Source organism: Boleophthalmus pectinirostris, unplaced genomic scaffold (genome assembly GCF_026225935.1).
Source record: "Boleophthalmus pectinirostris isolate CB_2022bp ecotype Guang Dong unplaced genomic scaffold, ASM2622593v1 HiC_scaffold_5, whole genome shotgun sequence".
Lineage (NCBI taxonomy): Eukaryota > Metazoa > Chordata > Actinopteri > Gobiiformes > Gobiidae > Boleophthalmus > Boleophthalmus pectinirostris.
In genome coordinates, this window is record NW_026571404.1 from 33,152,638 (window position 1) to 33,170,740 (window position 18,103).

Below are 18,103 nucleotides of genomic sequence, written 5' to 3' on the forward strand. Positions count from 1 at the left end.
AATATAGTAATCCACATATCCAGGTAGGTTCCATAGTGGTCCATGGGTGTATACTCGTCTGTGTGCTCCTAAACTTGTTCTGATACAGCCCAAGATCTTTCTAACACTATTCAGGAAAGTTTCACTTCTGTCCTGTGAATGTGACTTTTTTAATATTGATAACTGCTTAAATGAGTGTCTACAGTAGTTTCAATATTAGTTTTAGAAGTACTTCAAACTAGACTTGTATGTATGTCTTCTTCGATAACACCTTGCAACTAGCATGCATCTGTCATCTCACACCACATCCAATTTGATCAGCTCACACATCTTCCATCACATAAACACAGCAAAAACAAGTGTGGTTGTACTGTTACTTTATTTTAGTTCATACTTGTGGTTAACACTTCTATGCAAAGAGGAACAATGATCAGACATTTTGAGCTAGTTTCTCCAATTTGGCTCAAGTCACTGCAATATGTGTCCAAGCATCAAACCAGCTCCCCTGCTGAGATTTTAGAGTCTGGTTGTCATAATAACACATTTTGCAACGCTTCAATCGCAACCGTGGATACCAGCTTTGAATATCTGAACTATTATATATTATAGACCCTTTAAGAATGTGTAAACAAAAAACATTCGAAATTTGGTAATGGAGGTAACTGGAGGCAGAAGGTGAAGTGGTGAAGACCCCTAACCAAAACCTTACATAGTACATCTTTATGAATAGATTATGATAAACATTAAATATTTTTGACATTTTTACTGGACAAATCCTTCAAATCTTCCAAAAGAGTTGAGCTCACAACTGTTTTTTTTTTTTTTTTTTTAAACTTCATCTACAGATATATTACACATTTCATCATTAAATAATACTTTTTGTAAAGCTCAAATATAATTTTGAGGTTAGAAATGTATCTTTTTTCCATCCATCTTAACAGAGAAGCAAATTCACAAATAATATGTGTATCTTGGAAATTAAAAAATGGTTGTGTATTTTTTGCTATAATGTTGTAAAACCATTAGCATTTAGATGTGTTAATCAGTTAATCGTTGAAAATATATTATTATATTGTTATTTTGCTTTCAGTTGCCTCCACTCCAGAATTATGAATATTCTGATGACACAGGATTTTAAAGGGTCTATAGGACAGCATCTACTGTATATTGATTTCAATAGACTGTTAACAAGCTGAATGCATAGATCAAAAGTGCTAATCTTCCAGTACAATTCTTCTGAGGTAAAACATGAGATTCTAATTAAATAACAATTTAGTTTTTTAGCAATTCACAGTTTAACGTTGACAGTAAATTTTCTAGAGATGGACGTATAAAAATATGACTCATGCATGGATTACCGGTATTTAACCTGTTAACCATTACATACATACAATATCGTACAGTTTAACATCATTTATTAAATTAGGTCAACTCATTATTTCTCTGGTGCAATTCTCTGGACGGCCTCTAAGACGTCTGCGATGTCAACCTTATCGCCAAATTCTTTCTCCCTGTGTTCAAGTAGAATTCCCTAAAACAAATGAAATGGTTTTGTACTTAAACTATTCATTTCAACATTCAGTTGATACTTTGCAGCTGAGGTCATGTGATGGCACTGCTCTATTTGAAGCTCTGTAATAGTCAAATTAGATTGTTGATGACATCAGCTGCAAAGTATCAACAGAGAGACTAGAAAGTTGCATTTCACATGAACCCAACCTATTAACTATTTAGATGCATTGTGTAACTTTTCAGGTGGAGGGTCCTCAATGGAGATATTACTTTGTCTGGAACATCTCACAGTGCTTACAGTCAAGGTGCCTGTTTTAGCTATAAAACCAGCTGTAATTAAATAAATGTAAGCTGTTTAATGTCATACTGTTGAACATTCAGGCAGAGGAGTGACATATTCATAGAAACAAGAAAGTGATGGACCGCCAGCCAAAGTTACATAGTGCATCTTTAAAGTTGCTAACCGCCTACCTGATTTCCTGGCCCGATCACAAACACGCCCCCCAGGATGAAGCCTTCTCCGTTCATGTTGCCCTGGTACCCGGACCTCCATGCGCGGATGAAGTTTTGCCACACCCCCAGACGCACAAAGCCCAGGCCCCCCATCCTCCTCTGCAGGGGCCCGTAGAAGTGCCTCTGCAAAAAAAACAGGAAGAGATCATATTAGAATATATTACTAATTTTCAGATTATAAATTAGAATGTGATACTATATTCTCTGAACAAGAGACAGTTTTCTGTATTGATAACATTATATTTTGTTATGAAATATCCCAAAGGTAAGGTGTTCAGTTGTGAGTGACTAGACCCATTAACATCTTGTATTGTATAGCATAAGTCTGTTTTTTAAATAATATTAATTTCTGCTGCCCCGACCTCTATTAAAGTCTGTGGTGATGTCATCTGAAACCAAGCAATTGATTATTAGAATAATTAAAATAAATAAGTAAATGTGGTAATAAAATTATTTTGTTTTCAAGTATTAGAGAAGTATTCATAATAGGCATTAAAATATTGCTATTTTATTTACACAGCCTTCACTAGACTAAATACTATATTAGTGAAGACTAAAATATGTACACAAGAGGTCACATGACTTTAGAACATGTCTGAGCAGAGAAAAGAGGACTCTTAAAGCAGACCTGTTGTGCTTGTGTAGTTACAATCACAATGTTCTTCTAAAACAAAATAACAAAATAAATAAACCTGTTTTTACTGTGGTACCCAGTGGGAGCTGGCCTCGCTGTAAATGTCATCACAACATAGAGTGTCCAACTCCGATGGACAGCTGCATGTCACGCTAGCGAGTAGTGGATTTTTTTTTTTTTTTTACATTTGAACCAAAATCACATACGCAATGCCTATGCATATCAGTGAATCATACACATATCACTGATAAAGAAAATAAAATTGAAGAACGGGACAAGGACAGAGCAGTGGGCATGTGCTGTGGACAGTGAAAACGAGGGTTGATTGGCAATATAGCATCTTGAAAATAAGTGATTAAAGATTGTTCAAACATGCACAAATCACTCAAAATACAACCTCGGGCGAGTAAATGGTGGAGGGAAAAAACTGTAACATGGCTAAAAGCTTTGAAAAGTAAACTTTGCAGAACAGCTCTGCTTTAAATAAATGCTGCTTTTGCCTTGCCTAATAGCGATACTGTTCTCGATCTGCTTTGTACCTTTTCATCAATGTAAATGTCCCCGGCGAAGTGCGGTCTGAAGTCCTGGATCTCTGTGCCGATGTCCTCCTTCACCACGGCAACCAGAGGGACCCCACGCTCCTCAAGCTGGGGCTTCAGAGAGGACAGCTCAGCGGCCTCCTGCATGCGTTAAAAATACTTCTGATCTAATTTCTGAATATTTTTTCCTCATCAAAAACATACCTTGAATTGTGTTTTGTTTTGTTCATTCACACATGTTTAAAACACAAATCCTTCATATTTAGGCTGAGATTTTGCTTTTAAACTCCATACACCTTCACTAGAATCATTTGGATAATTTCAGCCCCGGAGTTGCCAATCTTTATTAAACATAAGGTAAAAGGTAGCTGTTAACATGAAAACTACTGTTTCATAACATCACAAGTTGGAACAGAGCATTTTGAGCTTTGGAGATATAGACAGATTACTCAAACATGTGTGAATGAAACAAAACAACTCCAGGTATATTTTTGAGGAGGTAACAACATTATAACATGGCTTAAGGCTCAATCTAAAGTCAATTTCACTTAATATAGGACCTTGAAAAACATTTAGTAACTTGAGTTAGCTGTACACTGTGTTTCTATCACGGTCTGTTACCTCTCTGCACAAAAATCATCCAGGCCGCCTCACAGCCATCACTACAGCCCCACTCTTCTCCCACAGTGTGTTGGCTTTGATCACATGGTCGTCTGAGAGGAAAGTAAATGCACAATCATGTACTATTATGTCAAAGAAAATAAATTGTGCAGTTCTACAAATTATTATTAACAGCATTACAATGTACATTTTTTGGGAGAAAACATGACATATTAAGCAGGCAAAAGCAATATCCCTCTATGGAGAAGTATTAGCCAAAGATATTTTGATCATTATTATCTGGACTATACCACTCAAACACATGCCAAAAGACACTAAAGTGAGACACAACAGGCAACTCTTTTTTTAATATATATATATATTTTGTTGTGGTTTGATGTGGAAATGACAAAATAGTCCACTCTGCACTAAAATTTGTCTTAATATTTAATTTAAGCAAATTGTTGCCAATGCCATACAGTTTTATGGGACATTTTCTTAAAATTCTCAAAATAGTTTAGTATCTAATGTCAACAAAGAGAAGCAGGAAATTTAAACCTGACTGTTTTATTTTCATTTTTTTATATGAAATTATTAAGAGTCAAAATGTGCAATACAGTTTTTTTTTCTCACATTTATGTCCGTAAACTACAAAAGAAGTTTCAAATTGATCTCTTTAAATGAAATGTTTCTTCCTAAAGACAGATTATTAGATGAAAATATAAATTTCATATTTTTATCAATAATACAATTTATTTGTAATTATTATCTATCTAGAAGCCTTCAGTCACCATTTTTCAGTGTGTTCATTTGGTTAAAATGCATTTAAAAAGCCTTGTATATTATGTTTGACTATAGTCAAGTAATGGTTAGTTCCAGCCCTATTAAAAAGTAATTTACACAACACAATGGCATTAACAGCTGGGTCACACCATATTTTTTGCATAAATAGAAAAAACATACAGTTCTTTTAAATCTGGTCTCACCTTCTCTGGTGGAGCGCAAATCAGCATCTCCCAGGTAGTCCACAGAAGCCTTGTCCACTTTGGGTAGGCACAGGTCAGTGTTGGCCAGTAAGATCCCTGCTATGGCTGCCCCCACTGCCCCCAGACCCAAGGACCACATCCCCATATCCAGCAGTTCCACGTCCACTACACAAAACACAACACAGGTTATTATCAATGTAAAATATAACCACATTCTAAAGCCTGCATTACTTTTGGTCAAATGCTCATCTTTAGCAAACTGAGAATTATCTCTGTGCTGTTTCTAATGATAACGATACAGAAGTGTAAAACAGGAAGCAACTTGAAGTTTGGTTTTGAGACACCCAAACTCAGCAACTTCTGTGTCTGTAGGTAAGCTGTCACTTAACAAATGTATTTCTACACCAGCTTCTCAGGGGAATTACAAAGGGTTCATAAGTGGTCAGATGGAATTATTTCAACAGAAATTGTTGCATTTCAATAAATAAAAAATGCTGTTGCTATTTTGGTTGTATTTACATTAGTATCAATGCAATTATGTGTTAAGTCATGGTAAATGATATTAATTTGGCATGTCATTCATATGGGTCTTGCCTGTGATGGGGCGGGTCGGGTCAGCACTGGCTTTGGCCTGACTCGAGTGAAACAGAGTCTGTGGAGCTTTTAAAGGAGCAGGAGGCAGGACTCTGGTGAAGCCTGTGCCCCCCAAACACAAGACAGAGCTGGGAATAGACAGTCTCCCCTTTATGCACCGGGACAGTGCCAACATGGGACCCTCACTAGCTTTAACACCACACTGAAACAGAGGAGAAACACGGCTAGTCATCTGTTTCTGCCATGAAACAGCATTTAAGTTAAACTGAGCCTAACAGGTCAGTGTTCATATCTTCTTTGAATTTCACTGGAAAACTGAAGCATATATCCCAATGAATGGTGACAGTGGCTCAGTGATAGAGTTTGTTCACAAATTCAAAGGTTGGCGGTGTAAAATTTCTCAGGCCATAGACTGTACTGGTGTTGTGTCACCTGCCTTGCCCTGTTGAATATTGTGCGTGAGTGCAGGTGTGGAGTGAATGAATAATGACTGCAGTCATTACATCATTACATACATACATATTTGAACTCACATTTTATTTGTCTAAAAGTTCTATAAAAGCTAAAGTGTCATGTTCACGTGACATCAGTCCAAGCACTTGCGGCGCAGAGGGACAAGTGCAGCGAGAGAATGTTGCAGATAAAACCAAACCAAACCAAAACGAGCCGTGAGGACGGATAAAATAGTCGGTGAGTGATGTGTGTCGGGAGAAAATAGTATTGCATATTTTTCTTTGTGCAAACGTAGGCCACAGGAGCATAAAACGACACAAGTTACAACTGTAAGAAGTTGAAAGGGACAATAGTGATCACCTTTGACCGCATAACCTCAGGCGCTCCCCTGACAAACCTGATTAGAGCAACTTCTAGCACAGCTCAGCTCCCTACACATATTATTCTCCTGTTATGAATGAAAGCCGTGTGTATGCAGCTAAAGGAGGCAATTTAACAGAAATTCCAACCGTTGTTTTTTTTTTTTTTTTATCCCAGTCTAATGGTTACATAATAATGCACTCTTTATCTTCCCCTGTGTCATTGTCGGTGGGTTTAGCTCGTCGTTAGCTGATGCTAAGTTAGCACAGCTCCACCGCGGAGTCATAGCCCAGTGCCTAAAGGGCTTTCACAAGAAGCCTCTGGGAAGGACGCTATAGGACAGTTTCGCAATAAATACTCACCAGAATCAATAAAAGCGCCCCTCAGCAACTCCTCCGGCTGGACTAGTATTACACACGCAAGTGCGCACGCGTCAAACGGTATGTCGAGAATGGAGGATGATCTAGGCGCACGCACAAGGACGAGCAATCGAGCAGAGAGATAAAGGTGCTGCTGAAGCTCTGCCATAGACTCTACAAATGCCATTATACATTAGAAGTCTCCACAACCACGCATACTTGGGTTTGCAATTAATTTTATTTAAGTTTTTGTTACTGATGTTTTGATAAGAAAAAGTAGGTTACATCAGGCACACAGTAGACATATTGTAGTGATAGACTCTTAAAAAAATGCTGCTCTGTGTTTGTGTAAAACATGTCCTGGCCTGGGCGCACAAATTGAATCATGCTCTTACATAACTTATGGCCTCAGTGAAGGTCTATTCAATGTTCTTTTGCATTTTGCGGACTGCTGTGAGGACTGCCAACATGTTGACTTTATCCCCAAACTCCTTCTCTCTGTGCTCCAGAAGAATGCCCTGTGAAACAGCACAATCATGAAAAGCCCATTTATAGCAGTGGCTGTGGGCAGACAGAAGAGGCCTCACCTGGTCTTCTGGTCCAATCACAAACACTCCCCCCAGGACGAAGCCTTCACCCCGAAGGTTCCCCCTGAACCCCCTTCTGTAGGCCCGCCAAAGGCTCCTCCACACCCCAATGCGCAGAAACAGAGAGAGGAACATCCACCGCTGGACAGGGCCGTAAAAATTTCTCTACAAAATACAAGTTTATTCTATTTTATTTAAATAGTTTATACTAGTAAATACTTTAAAAGATGGTGTAAACTGTATGTTGTGTACAGACCTGCTGGTCCACATAGACCTTTCCAGAGAAGTATTTTTTAAAAGTGTCTAGTTCTTTCCCAATGTTTTGTTTGACCACAGCAAAGAGAGGAACGCCCACGTTCTGCAGCTGGGGCTGGAGAGAGGACAGCTCTGCAGCCTCCTTGTTTAGACACAAACAAACAAGTGTTAAGCTGCTTCTGTGAAGCTCAAAGTTACACAAGAACACACAAACCTCTCTGCATAAAAGTGAACCAGGCCGACGCACTACCATCACCACGGCTCCAGTCTTCTCCCACAGAGCCTTTGCTTTGTAGCGCTCATGGACTGAAATGTACAGAGGAGAAATAAAAAAACAAAACCAAACATATACAGTACTTTCATAAAACACATAGCTGTAAATATGTCTGCAATATGTGATCAAATAGAATACAATAGTATGCAATTGAATAGTGCATAATAGAGTGCAATAGAATAGAATAGAATAGAATAGTGAAACCTGACTGGTTTCCTTTAAGCTGTACTTGTTAATTGCTGGAATGTAGTGAGCTTATGGCTTGGATTTAAGTCACTGTTGCTTTTTCAGGAATTCCTTTTTGTTGTATAATCTGAGAAAATAGTTCACACTATGCGTGACTGATAATGTGAGGTCACTACTAGTAACCACACTATAAAACAGACAGATGAATCAGGATCAGTAATCAAATCAGTATTAAGTGCAGTTGGAAAATTACTATTACCCATTACTTCATGAATTGAGATAGTTTTGTTCAAAATGTTTAATATATAAAATGATTTAGTGTCCTGATGTTTCCCTGTTGTTCTCACCTCCTCCGGTGGTCTTGAGCTCTGTCTCCTGCAACACCCTGAGGTCAGCCCAGGCTGCTTTGGTTTGGAAACAGTCGGTGATGGAGCTGAGGAGGTGAGCCACAAACAGCCCCACTGCCTTCAGGACTGAGCCTGCGGTCCACATAGCACCAGAACACTCTGAAAAACATGCACTTCACCAGAGTTGCCTACAAGTCAAGGTATGGCATAAACAGGTGTTTAACAAGGCAATTATTCATTATCAAATTTCTCAATCTCAAGTGAAAAGAAAAGACTTGTCCTCTGTTACATTAAAGTACATAGTGTCTAATTTAAAACACAGAGCACTGTTACTCACCAGTGTGTGGCCCACAGCTAATGCCAGAAGAATCTGATGTGTTTTAAAAAGCCTTTAAGCCCCTTCAGCTCAGATCAGGCAAATCGCACCTAAAGCTTTTCTCATGTGGATCCATGTGTGGAAGGTACATGAGAGAAAACCCCAAACAGGATTCATGTTTAAATGTGGTACCTGCAGGAGTTAGCTTTGTGATGTACAACATTCACTCACTAATCTTACCTTTGGTTAGTTTAATTTCATGCTTAATTGTAATGTGTATTCATAATACATATTATAAAGACAGATTATTGACATGCTGATAGAGAAGGACCAGCAATGTTGATGTGAAAGGTCCATATTGAGGCTGCCCCCTGCAGGAGGTTAGTGAGCAGTTGCCTTTCACATGAGCAATTATAGTAACTCCCAGTGTCTATTTTTCTATTTTTATGATGGCTTATATATATGTTGTACATGGGCATGTTTGACATGTAACATTTCTCAGAAAATCCACATAATGTTACAATGACTTTTGAGTTACAGACCTTGATGCTCCTCTGGGACCTGAAGTGACAGCGCCATCTGTAGTCCAATCTCTTCAGGACTGTTTCCTGAGTTGTGAGCAGAACAGGGAGTGTGGGGTGTTTGTGCTGTCATTTTTGGAGACTTTAGAAGACCCCTACACAGTATTATTGTGAGTTTTGAGTGACTGAACCCTCTTGTTGATAACTGGTACAGTACAGTTTTCTACACAAATATTTTGATGTGTGCTCATGTTACACCTTATCCTGTAAAATTCTACAGACTGTATTGTTGAGGGCACTGTATGTATCCAGGTAACAATGCTATATTTAGCTCCCATTAATCTCAACAACATCCTGGTGTGATAGTGTGTTTACAAGCCGCTACATGAGATAGCAGCATATAAAAGGGAGCAACGATAAAGGTGGCGGTGTATTAAAGCAGGCCAAAGGTGGGCAGAGGTCAATACCAGTGGTGGAAAAAGTATTAGATTTTGTTAAAGTAAAGTAAAAGTACAGCTACTGGAACAAAAAAAAAGTTAAAGTATCACATGAAAAATCATTTTAAAATAGTATTAAAGTGCCCTGTTAAAAATTTACTTAAAGAGTAAAAAGTGAAAGTATTTCATGCTGATCTTGATTTTAGTAAATATTTATGCTGAATTTTGTTCAGTAGAAACAACTGAATTAATTGTTGTTTTTCTTGTAGCTGTTTTTATTTGTATATTTCTGTTTGCTCAAATTATGAATGTTTGAAAAATAAACCCTCAGTCTCAGATACTTGCTCTCAAATGTATTACTTTAAAATGTACAGATACCTAAAATGTAGACTTAGAGTACAGTACTACTTTTACTTCGTTCCATCCCTGACCACTACCAGCTGACCCTTTGTCATTGAGTATTGACCTCAGCGTTCAGAAGATTCACATTCTTGTCTCTGATAGTGTATTGATTTGATGTTTGATTTCTTTACAGCTGCTTCACAGAGAAATGTGCTGAAGACCTGAAATCTGCAGAGTGACCATCTATGGTACGTTGCTCCCGCAGACTGCATACTGTATATACTAGTAAATACACATAGCTAACCCGCTAGCCGCTACATTCCAAATAGGAAGTCATCTCCATCTTTTCTTATTGACTTTACACTGGAATTAAATCACCCCTCTCTCTGTAACTGGTGCTGTGAGCCTCGTCAATTTGTCTTAAAATTTTCATATTGACTCGCTGTACATGATCCAGGTGTTTTTATTCGCTCTTGTCACTGTGGCCTCAGTGAGCTTCATTTGACTGGAGCCACATGCTATGACATCACACTAGTCAGTCTACTTCTTTATACAGTTTATGGTAACTCCCCTTAGGTTATCTAAAAATCTGTACTTATTTCTGATATACAAACCACTCATGATTGTCCTAAAAGCTCCCTATGGTTTAGACTTAGACTTAGACAAACTTTATTGATCCACAAGGAAAATTATTTGGATGCAGTAGCTCACACATCACAATATAATAATTAATACAAAGAGCAAAAATATAATTGTTAAAGGTGCATTGTGTAACTTTTCTGGTGGAGGATCTGTCACCTGCTTGTTTCTGTGGAGATGTCATTGCTCTACTTGGAATGTTCCTCAGTATGTAAACACTTTACACCTAAAATTTATTCAATTACAAGTGGTTTTATAGCTCAAAAATATAAGGCATTCTGTGTGAACGGGGTCGCCACTCCAAAAGGTCTAACCTGTGATTTGGTCCTGTTGTCTCCATGAAGATAGAAAGGTTTAAAGCCATACTGTGAAACATTCCAGACAAAGCAGTAACATCTCCATGAAGAAAAGCATTTGGCGGACCCTCCACCAGAAAAGTTACACAATGCATCTTTAATAATAAATTCAAAATAAGTAGCAAAAATAGTAAGAAATGTGTACTATTTTGAAACTGCCATTTGATCATACATATATACAAACAAGCAGATGCCTACAACGCTTTACTATGTTTTTGTTTTGGGGTGTGTGTGTGTAGAACTAAGAGCCAATCAGAGATCAGCATCTCCGCCCCACCTCCCTCCCAGTGCCATTCCTCTCTCCCATTGGCTGATCAAAGCAACACCTCAGATCCTTCTGTCTGCCCAGGCAATAAGAGAGACTGGTGAAGCAAAGTGAGGTAACTACGTATCAGCAATTTAAGAAAGTCTAGAACACACAGTTTCTTACTGTAACTGTCAAAATGTTTACATTATTTTGTTTTTGTTTTGTTTTGCCATGTCTAACTTTTTGGTTGGACGTCTGTCACCTGCTTGTTTCTATGGTTATGACATTAAACAGCTCTACCTTACATTTATTCAATTACAGATCGTTTTATAGCTCAAAACTACCTCGAAAAGCAGGCATTTTGACTGTGAGCGGGGTCACTTCTCCACAGATCTGACCAGTAAAATGGCCTTGTTTGGTCTCCATGAAATATTTCAAACAAAGCAATAACATTTCCATGGAGAAAATGAAGTAGTGGACCCTCCACCAGAAAAGTTACACAATGCACCTTTAAATGTGTCAAAAGAAGTAGTTCTTAACAATGATGCATGTTCGCAAAAATGTAAAATATAAAATGTATATAGAGCTGGTATTTGTTAAGGGCTACTTGGTAACTTCACAGATTTTCATATAATCTAGGTACTTTTAATTTGTCGATATTTTCAAGAGAAAAAAATAAATCATTTCCTAAGAACAGTTCAGTAGTTTTCAAAATGTGTCAACAGTTAAATATTAAACCTGTTACGTACAGGCCTAGCTGACAGCACGCACACTAAAAACCTGACACAGATAATTGGACGTAAGTGTAAGTGTATAGTATCTGTACTGTTATCAGGAATGTCTAATTATTATAAATACTAGATGTCTTGGTAAACATGTGATGTAACATTTAAATACATGTGTACATAGAGTTATATAGGACAACGCAGCACAGGGACCTCTCTGTCTGCTTTGCTGCTACACTACTATCAATAGCTCCACATTTTTTTGCAGTCAATTAAAGGGCCTAAATTACACTTTTTTTCACGTTTTAATGTTGTATCCTCATCACAAACATACTTGGAATTGTGTTTTTTATTTAATTCACCAGTGTTTAACACACAAACCCTGCATATTTGGCTGAGTTCTTGTGATGTCATATGGTAATACATGAAGTGCTCCATTGTGTTTTTAAACTTCATACAGCTTTACTAGAAATATCTGGATCATTTTAAGCCCTGGAATTGACAGCATCTACTGAGCTAAAGGTAAAAGGAGCTGTTAATTTAAAACTACAGCGTCATGTCATCACAAGGTGGAACAGAGCATCTTGAGCTTTGGAGATGTAGAGAGACGAATAATGCAGTGTTACTCAAACATGTAAATGAAACAAAACACAACTCAGGGTATGCTTTTGAGGAGGTAACAACATTCTAACACAGCTTAAAGCTCACAAGAGTCAAGTCTGTGTAATATAAGACCTTTTTAAAATAATCAGCACTGTCTAAGGGTAAATATTTAAAATGCAGTGATGTAGAGATGAATGTAGAAAAAATGCAGAAGTCTTTTGTAGTGATAAGAGTTGATCAGGAAGACTGGGTTTAATCCACCTTTAACTGCCGCTCTGTCTCATCTGGATTGAACTGGTTGGGGGCCAGAGCTAAGCCGCTGAGGTAAACTTTGTGTCCTTGAACCTGGAAACACAAACAGGTGCTGCTTCTCTGAGGCTGGGGTGGTTATCTCAGCCTGTTCTGGCGAGTTTGGCCCACAGAACTTCAAACTAACCTGACCCAATCCTGGCCGGTGGGGAGAGAAAAACCCACTATTTACATTTGACCAGTATTTAACTTGGCCTCGTTGTCTTTCCCGCTTCAGGTTAATGCCAGCTTAAAGGTGCACTGTGTAACTTTTTGGTTGGGGGTACTAAACCTGCTTGTTTCTCTGGCGATGTCATTGCTCTTCCTGAAAGATTACAAAGTGTGATATTAAAGGTGCATTGTGTAACTTTTCTGGTGGAGGGTCTGTCAAATCCTTTTCTCCATGGAGATGTTATTGCTTTGTCTGGAATGCTTCACTGTATGGCATAAAACCTTTTTATCTTCATGGAGATCAAACCAGACCAAGTTATAGGTCAGATCTGTGGAGAGGCAACCCTGCTCACAATCAGAATACCTTAACCCACCTGTAATTCAATACATTTAAAGGTGCATTTTGTGACTTTTCTGTTGGAGGGTTTGTCTCCTGCTTGTTTCTCTGGATATGTCACTTCCTGCCTGGAATGTTCCACAGTATGGCATTAAATAGCTCTACTTAAAGTTTATTAAATTACAGGTGGTTTTACAGCTCAAAAATACCAATACCAATAGAAACAGGCATTGAAAACAGTTGCTTCTCCACAGATCTAACCTGTAACTTGGTCTGGCTTGGTCTCCCTGAAGATTTAAAGGTCTCCCTGAAGATGCAAAAGTTTAATGCCATGCTGTGAAACATTCCAGATAAAGCCTTAACATCTCCACTGAGAAAAGTATTTGATGGATCCTCAACCAGAAAATTATACAATGCACTTTTAAGGTAGAGCTGTTCAAGCCAGCTTCATGTTGTCCTTACAGAGTGACAGTAGATAGTGGATCTAACTATCAGCGTAGTTTTATATTGTTCCTCCAACACAAAGGTCATCAGGCGTTTATCGTGTTTTCTGCCTCACCTCACCAAGGGCCCCTGGGCTTTGTGGAGCAATGGTCAGACTTCAGTTTCATCTTTGTTCACTGCGCCCTAACCTAAAGGACCTGCACCCAGATACACTGTAATTATCATCCGAGATAGGACTAATGAATTTCCCTCTTGTTAGAGACCCATAGACTGTATAAAGAAGTGGACTAGTGAGTGTGACGTCACCCATAGTGTTCGGCTCAAATGAAGTCAAATGAAGGTCACCAAGGCTAGCAGTTATAGAAGCAAATTTAGAGTTCCATATTAGGAATAGGAATTTATTTATGGGTCAAAATAGTGAAATAAAAGCAACAGGATCATGTAGAGTTCAGTGCAGCAGTTATAGAGAGAGGGACAACAGTTTTTCAGTGTAAAGTGAATTGGACGCAGAGTTGATGGAGCCAGATGGTCACTTCCTATTTGGAATACAACAGCTAGCAGATTAGCTATGTCCATTTAAACATACAGTCTAAGGTAGACATGTCAAACTCAGGCCCAGGGCCAAATTTGTCCCACGATATAATTGTATTTGGCCCGTAAGTTCATATGTATTAGAACTGGCCCACCCAGTACAAATAGGCTATAGAGACATTATTTATTTACAATTTTGTTATTATTTTGTTATTATTTTATATTATGCTTGTTCTGGATTCAGTGTTTAAGCAGAACTACTATTTAACATTTATTTTAGTAAGAAAAGGTTTAACATAACATACCTCAAAAGAAGAAAAAACATGCAAAAGTTGTTGAAATTTTTAAATAAATATTTAGTTTGGCCCACGACAAATTTTGGTCCTCTGGGAATATGAGTTTGACACCCCTGGTCTAGGGCCTACACCCAAATACAGTGTAATTATCATCCAAGATAGGTCTAGTGCATAAGTTTTCCTCTGTGTTCTTCAGGTCTGCCCTCTTGTATCAGACCAGTGAGGTACAAGTTTTTATTTATTTATTTATTTACAAAACATACACAAACATTTAAAATAGTTCAATTCTATGGAAGTCTTGTAAAAGGGAACTCCCCAGAAGCTACCTTAGCTTATAGAAGGGACCCCAGATATAAATCAGAACAAAACACATAATTACACAATTATTGATGATTTCATTTATATTTGTTTGGTCAGGATATAATTCATTACAGTCTGCACACATTATATTCAGTCTGATGCCCATAACTCAAAACGCATTCAGTCTGTAGAACTTCACAATCAAATCAAATGCTAAGTCAGTCGACAGAAGCTAACCTTTGATCTGACCTTTGACTTTCAGGTGAGACTGAACAGACCTCTGCTCTGGGGCCATGCTGGTTCTGACAGGTTGTACATGTCTGTCCTTGTTTCATCTAGTTTTTGTTTGAGAATGAGTTCTCCTTTGACCTCTTTCAGACACTGGCAACTTTTAGTGTATTTTAGCCTTGCACAAGGCCACGGTACAGTCATCCAACCCTAGTACATTTTATTGTTAATTTATTATTCATTGTTAAATTACAATCGACCCATTTACTTGGAGTTTTAAATATTAGTAATGTTTTTTTTGTGTTTTAGCATTGTTCTTTGTAAAGGTGCCTCATTCTGCTTTAATCCTTACAGTTAAAGTGTGATGATGGATGATGATGGAGAAGAGTGCAAAGTTCTGATGAGAGTGACATGAGTCTGAGGAGGCGATGGCGGAGAGTGAGATGAGTCTGAGTAGTTGATGATGGAGAGTGAGATGTTCTGAGGAGAGTGAGATGAGTGATTAGGTGATAATGGAGAGTGAGATATTCTGAGGAGAGTGAGATGAGTGAGGAGGTGATGATGGAGAGTGAGATGTTCTTAGGAAAGCGAGATGAGTCTGAAGAGGTGATGGGAAGAGGACGATGTTCAGAGGTGATGATGTAGGAGACTGAGAAATTTTGAACAAAGTGAGATGGGTCTGAAGAAGTGATGGAGGAGAGGTGATGTTCAGGTGAAATGATGCAGAAGAGTGACATGTTCTGAAGAAAGTGATGTTTGAGAGGGTGATGTTTTGAGGATGTGATGGAGGAAACTGAGATGTTCAGGTGAGGTGAGGTGTTGAAGGAGAATGAGATAGGTCTGGCAGTGATGGAGGAGAGGGCGATGTTCTGAGCAGAGTGAGATTTTCGGAGTGAGGTGAGGGATGAGAGTGTGAATTTATGAGAAGTATAGGATTCCTTGTCTCCATTTATGCTCATTGGGTAGTTGGATATTGAGATTTGTAAGCAAGGTCCATCATGAGTGCTTCTGGAAGTACCTAAAACATATAAAGCAAGTACTTAAAGATCCTATACCTGGACTTGTGTTTTGTTTCATTCACTTATGTTTGAGTAATACTTTATTACTAGTCTATTTCATCTCAAAACCTCACTATGCTCTTTTCCACCTTGTGATGTCATGAAACAGTAGTTATCAAGGTAATAGCTTCCTTTTACCTTTAGTTCAGTAGAGATTGGCAATTCCAGGGCTGAAATCATCCAAATGATTCTAGTGAAAGTGTACGCAGTTTAAAAATGATCACATGACATCACAAAGTTGGACAGTTTGAGAGAAGACCTCAACCTAAATATGCAGGATTTGTGTGTTAAACATGTGTGAATGAAACAAAACACAACTCCAGGTCTGTTTTTGATGAGGAAACAACATCATAACATAGATCGGAAAATAGCATAATATGGGCTCTCTAACGTTTCAACTCAATGACAGAATGAACCTTTACCAAAGTCTGATTGTATTTATTGACATAACCCTGTAGTTCAGTTCAAATTCCTTGTCAGTTGATGAGGCAGATTACTCATACAAGTGTTAGAATGAGACGACATCACCCACTACAATACAGCGACATGTTTACACCAGATCCCATTGTCTCTGGATGGGCGCGTGTGCAGTTGTGCGTCAGAGGCTTACCTGCACACATTATCAGAGGCACATCTTCATTATTGGATCCTCCCTTTCTGTAAATGGAGCCACAGTATTTCGCTTAAGTTCACAGATGAGAACAAATGCCCCGGGCTGCCTCATGGATGGAGTCTAATGTCATTAAAGAGTGTAAAAGTCCAGTAACTCAACCAACAGGCTTTTATTAGCTGAAGAGGTATTCACTTATTTACTGATGGACAACAGCAGCAAATACACCAGGTTTTTTACAATGGCGGTTATTTTATTAAATTTGCACTATGTAACTTTTTGGTTTGGGGTCTGTCACCTGCTTGTTTCTATGGACGTTTCATTGCTCTGCCTGGAATGTTCCCCAGTATGACATTAAACAGATCTACCTTACATTTATTCAATTACAAGTGGTTTTATAGTGGTGGTTTTATATTCAGTCCAAAACAACAAGACAAAACAAAATTTTGATTTAATTTTTAATAAATAAATTGTGCAGTTTAGTTCACAATTTTGGTTTCACAATTTATTTATGTATTTAATTTTACAGTATTTCTGTCATCGAAGCACTGCTTTTTGGAATTTCAGCTTCTAAGAGGAGAAACTCAACAAAGTTAACCCGTTTTTATTCAAGGCATCTGTAAAAATATAAGGGGAAAAACTCACTAGGTAATTTTCCTTATGTGTGCACAATCTTATGCCAATTTAGTTTCAGGAGATCTTGTCCCATCCCTGTTAAACAATATAATAATAAACATGAAAACAGGACACAAATACACAAAACAATATATAAAACCAGCCTGTTGTTTTGGGAGATTTTGGGAGATGCGGTCTAAAGATGAGTGGTGGCTGTTGTATTGAGCTGTTTAGTTTCAGTTTTGTCTTCTATTTTTTTAAGATTTATTTGAACATCAGATGGTAGAATGTATGGAGTGAGTTTGCTCGAGTTTTGGGAGTGACTGGACCTCAGCCAATCTGTTCTGTTTGTAATAGCCTGTGGTTTGGAGCATACTTTGACTATTTTTAGTTTTAAATGGAACTGATTAAAAGTGGGTTTTGTTCAGTTAGAAATTTATATTTGAGAGTATTTGAGTAGAATATTTGTAAGAATAAATCTAAGTGAAAATCAGGATTGATTAATATGCGGGGAAAAATTATATATATATATTTATATGTACACCAGTCCAAAGTTTGGACACACTATCATTAAATTTTTAATTTAGTATGATATATGGAATTATGTAGCAAAGGAAAAAAAGTTAAATAACAATTTACTAAATTAATATTTTATATTCAAATGCAAAAGTAGCCAGCCTGTGCTTTGTTAAAAATATTTATTTCACTACATAATTCCAGTTCTTACTTAATCTATTTTATTTCTTCAAATACAAAATGTAGAAAGCAGTAAAAATAAAGAAAAATAGTGTGTCCAATATTTTTTATTATTTTTTGTATCACTGACCAGCTACCTACCAACTACAGCTTTGGCTGCAAATG

General features: G+C 37.8%; 2 protein-coding genes across 3 annotated transcripts; both read right to left on the reverse strand.

Moving 5' to 3' along the window:
- Positions 1-339: 339 nt before the first annotated feature.
- LOC110164514 (peroxiredoxin-like 2A) lies at positions 340-6,644 on the reverse strand. Of its 2 annotated transcripts, XM_055162709.1 has the most exons (7): positions 6,533-6,638; positions 5,358-5,559; positions 4,764-4,928; positions 3,799-3,890; positions 3,178-3,318; positions 1,963-2,127; positions 340-1,510 (listed from the first exon to the last, which is right to left on the reverse strand). In XM_055162709.1, exons 2-7 carry the CDS (start codon positions 5,530-5,532, stop codon positions 1,415-1,417), a joined length of 834 nt encoding a protein of 277 aa, XP_055018684.1. In that variant the 5' UTR covers positions 5,533-5,559; positions 6,533-6,638; the 3' UTR covers positions 340-1,414. The 2 variants fall into 2 exon arrangements, with proteins under 2 accessions (XP_055018684.1, XP_020785215.1); XM_020929556.2 differs by lacking the exon at positions 5,358-5,559 and having other exon boundaries at positions 6,533-6,644.
- Positions 6,645-6,911: 267 nt separating this feature from the next.
- On the reverse strand, positions 6,912-8,378 carry LOC110164554 (peroxiredoxin-like 2A). Its single transcript, XM_020929614.2, has 5 exons — positions 8,179-8,378; positions 7,586-7,677; positions 7,373-7,513; positions 7,117-7,281; positions 6,912-7,047 (listed from the first exon to the last, which is right to left on the reverse strand). Exons 1-5 carry the CDS (start codon positions 8,321-8,323, stop codon positions 6,949-6,951), a joined length of 642 nt encoding a protein of 213 aa, XP_020785273.2. The 5' UTR covers positions 8,324-8,378; the 3' UTR covers positions 6,912-6,948.
- Between the last annotated feature and the right edge of the window lie 9,725 nt (positions 8,379-18,103).

Excerpts from the sequence above, each read along its gene's own strand:
- LOC110164554 (XM_020929614.2), bottom strand. The coding sequence starts at position 8,323 with ATGTGGACCGCAGGCTCAGTCCTGAAGGCAGTGGGGCTGTTTGTGGCT. Across the intron at positions 7,514-7,585 it reads GTTCACTTTTATGCAGAGAG|GAGGCTGCAGAGCTGTCCTC; the intron begins GTTTGTGTGTTC and ends TGTCTAAACAAG. Across the intron at positions 7,282-7,372 it reads AGGTCTATGTGGACCAGCAG|AGAAATTTTTACGGCCCTGT; the intron begins GTCTGTACACAA and ends TGTATTTTGTAG.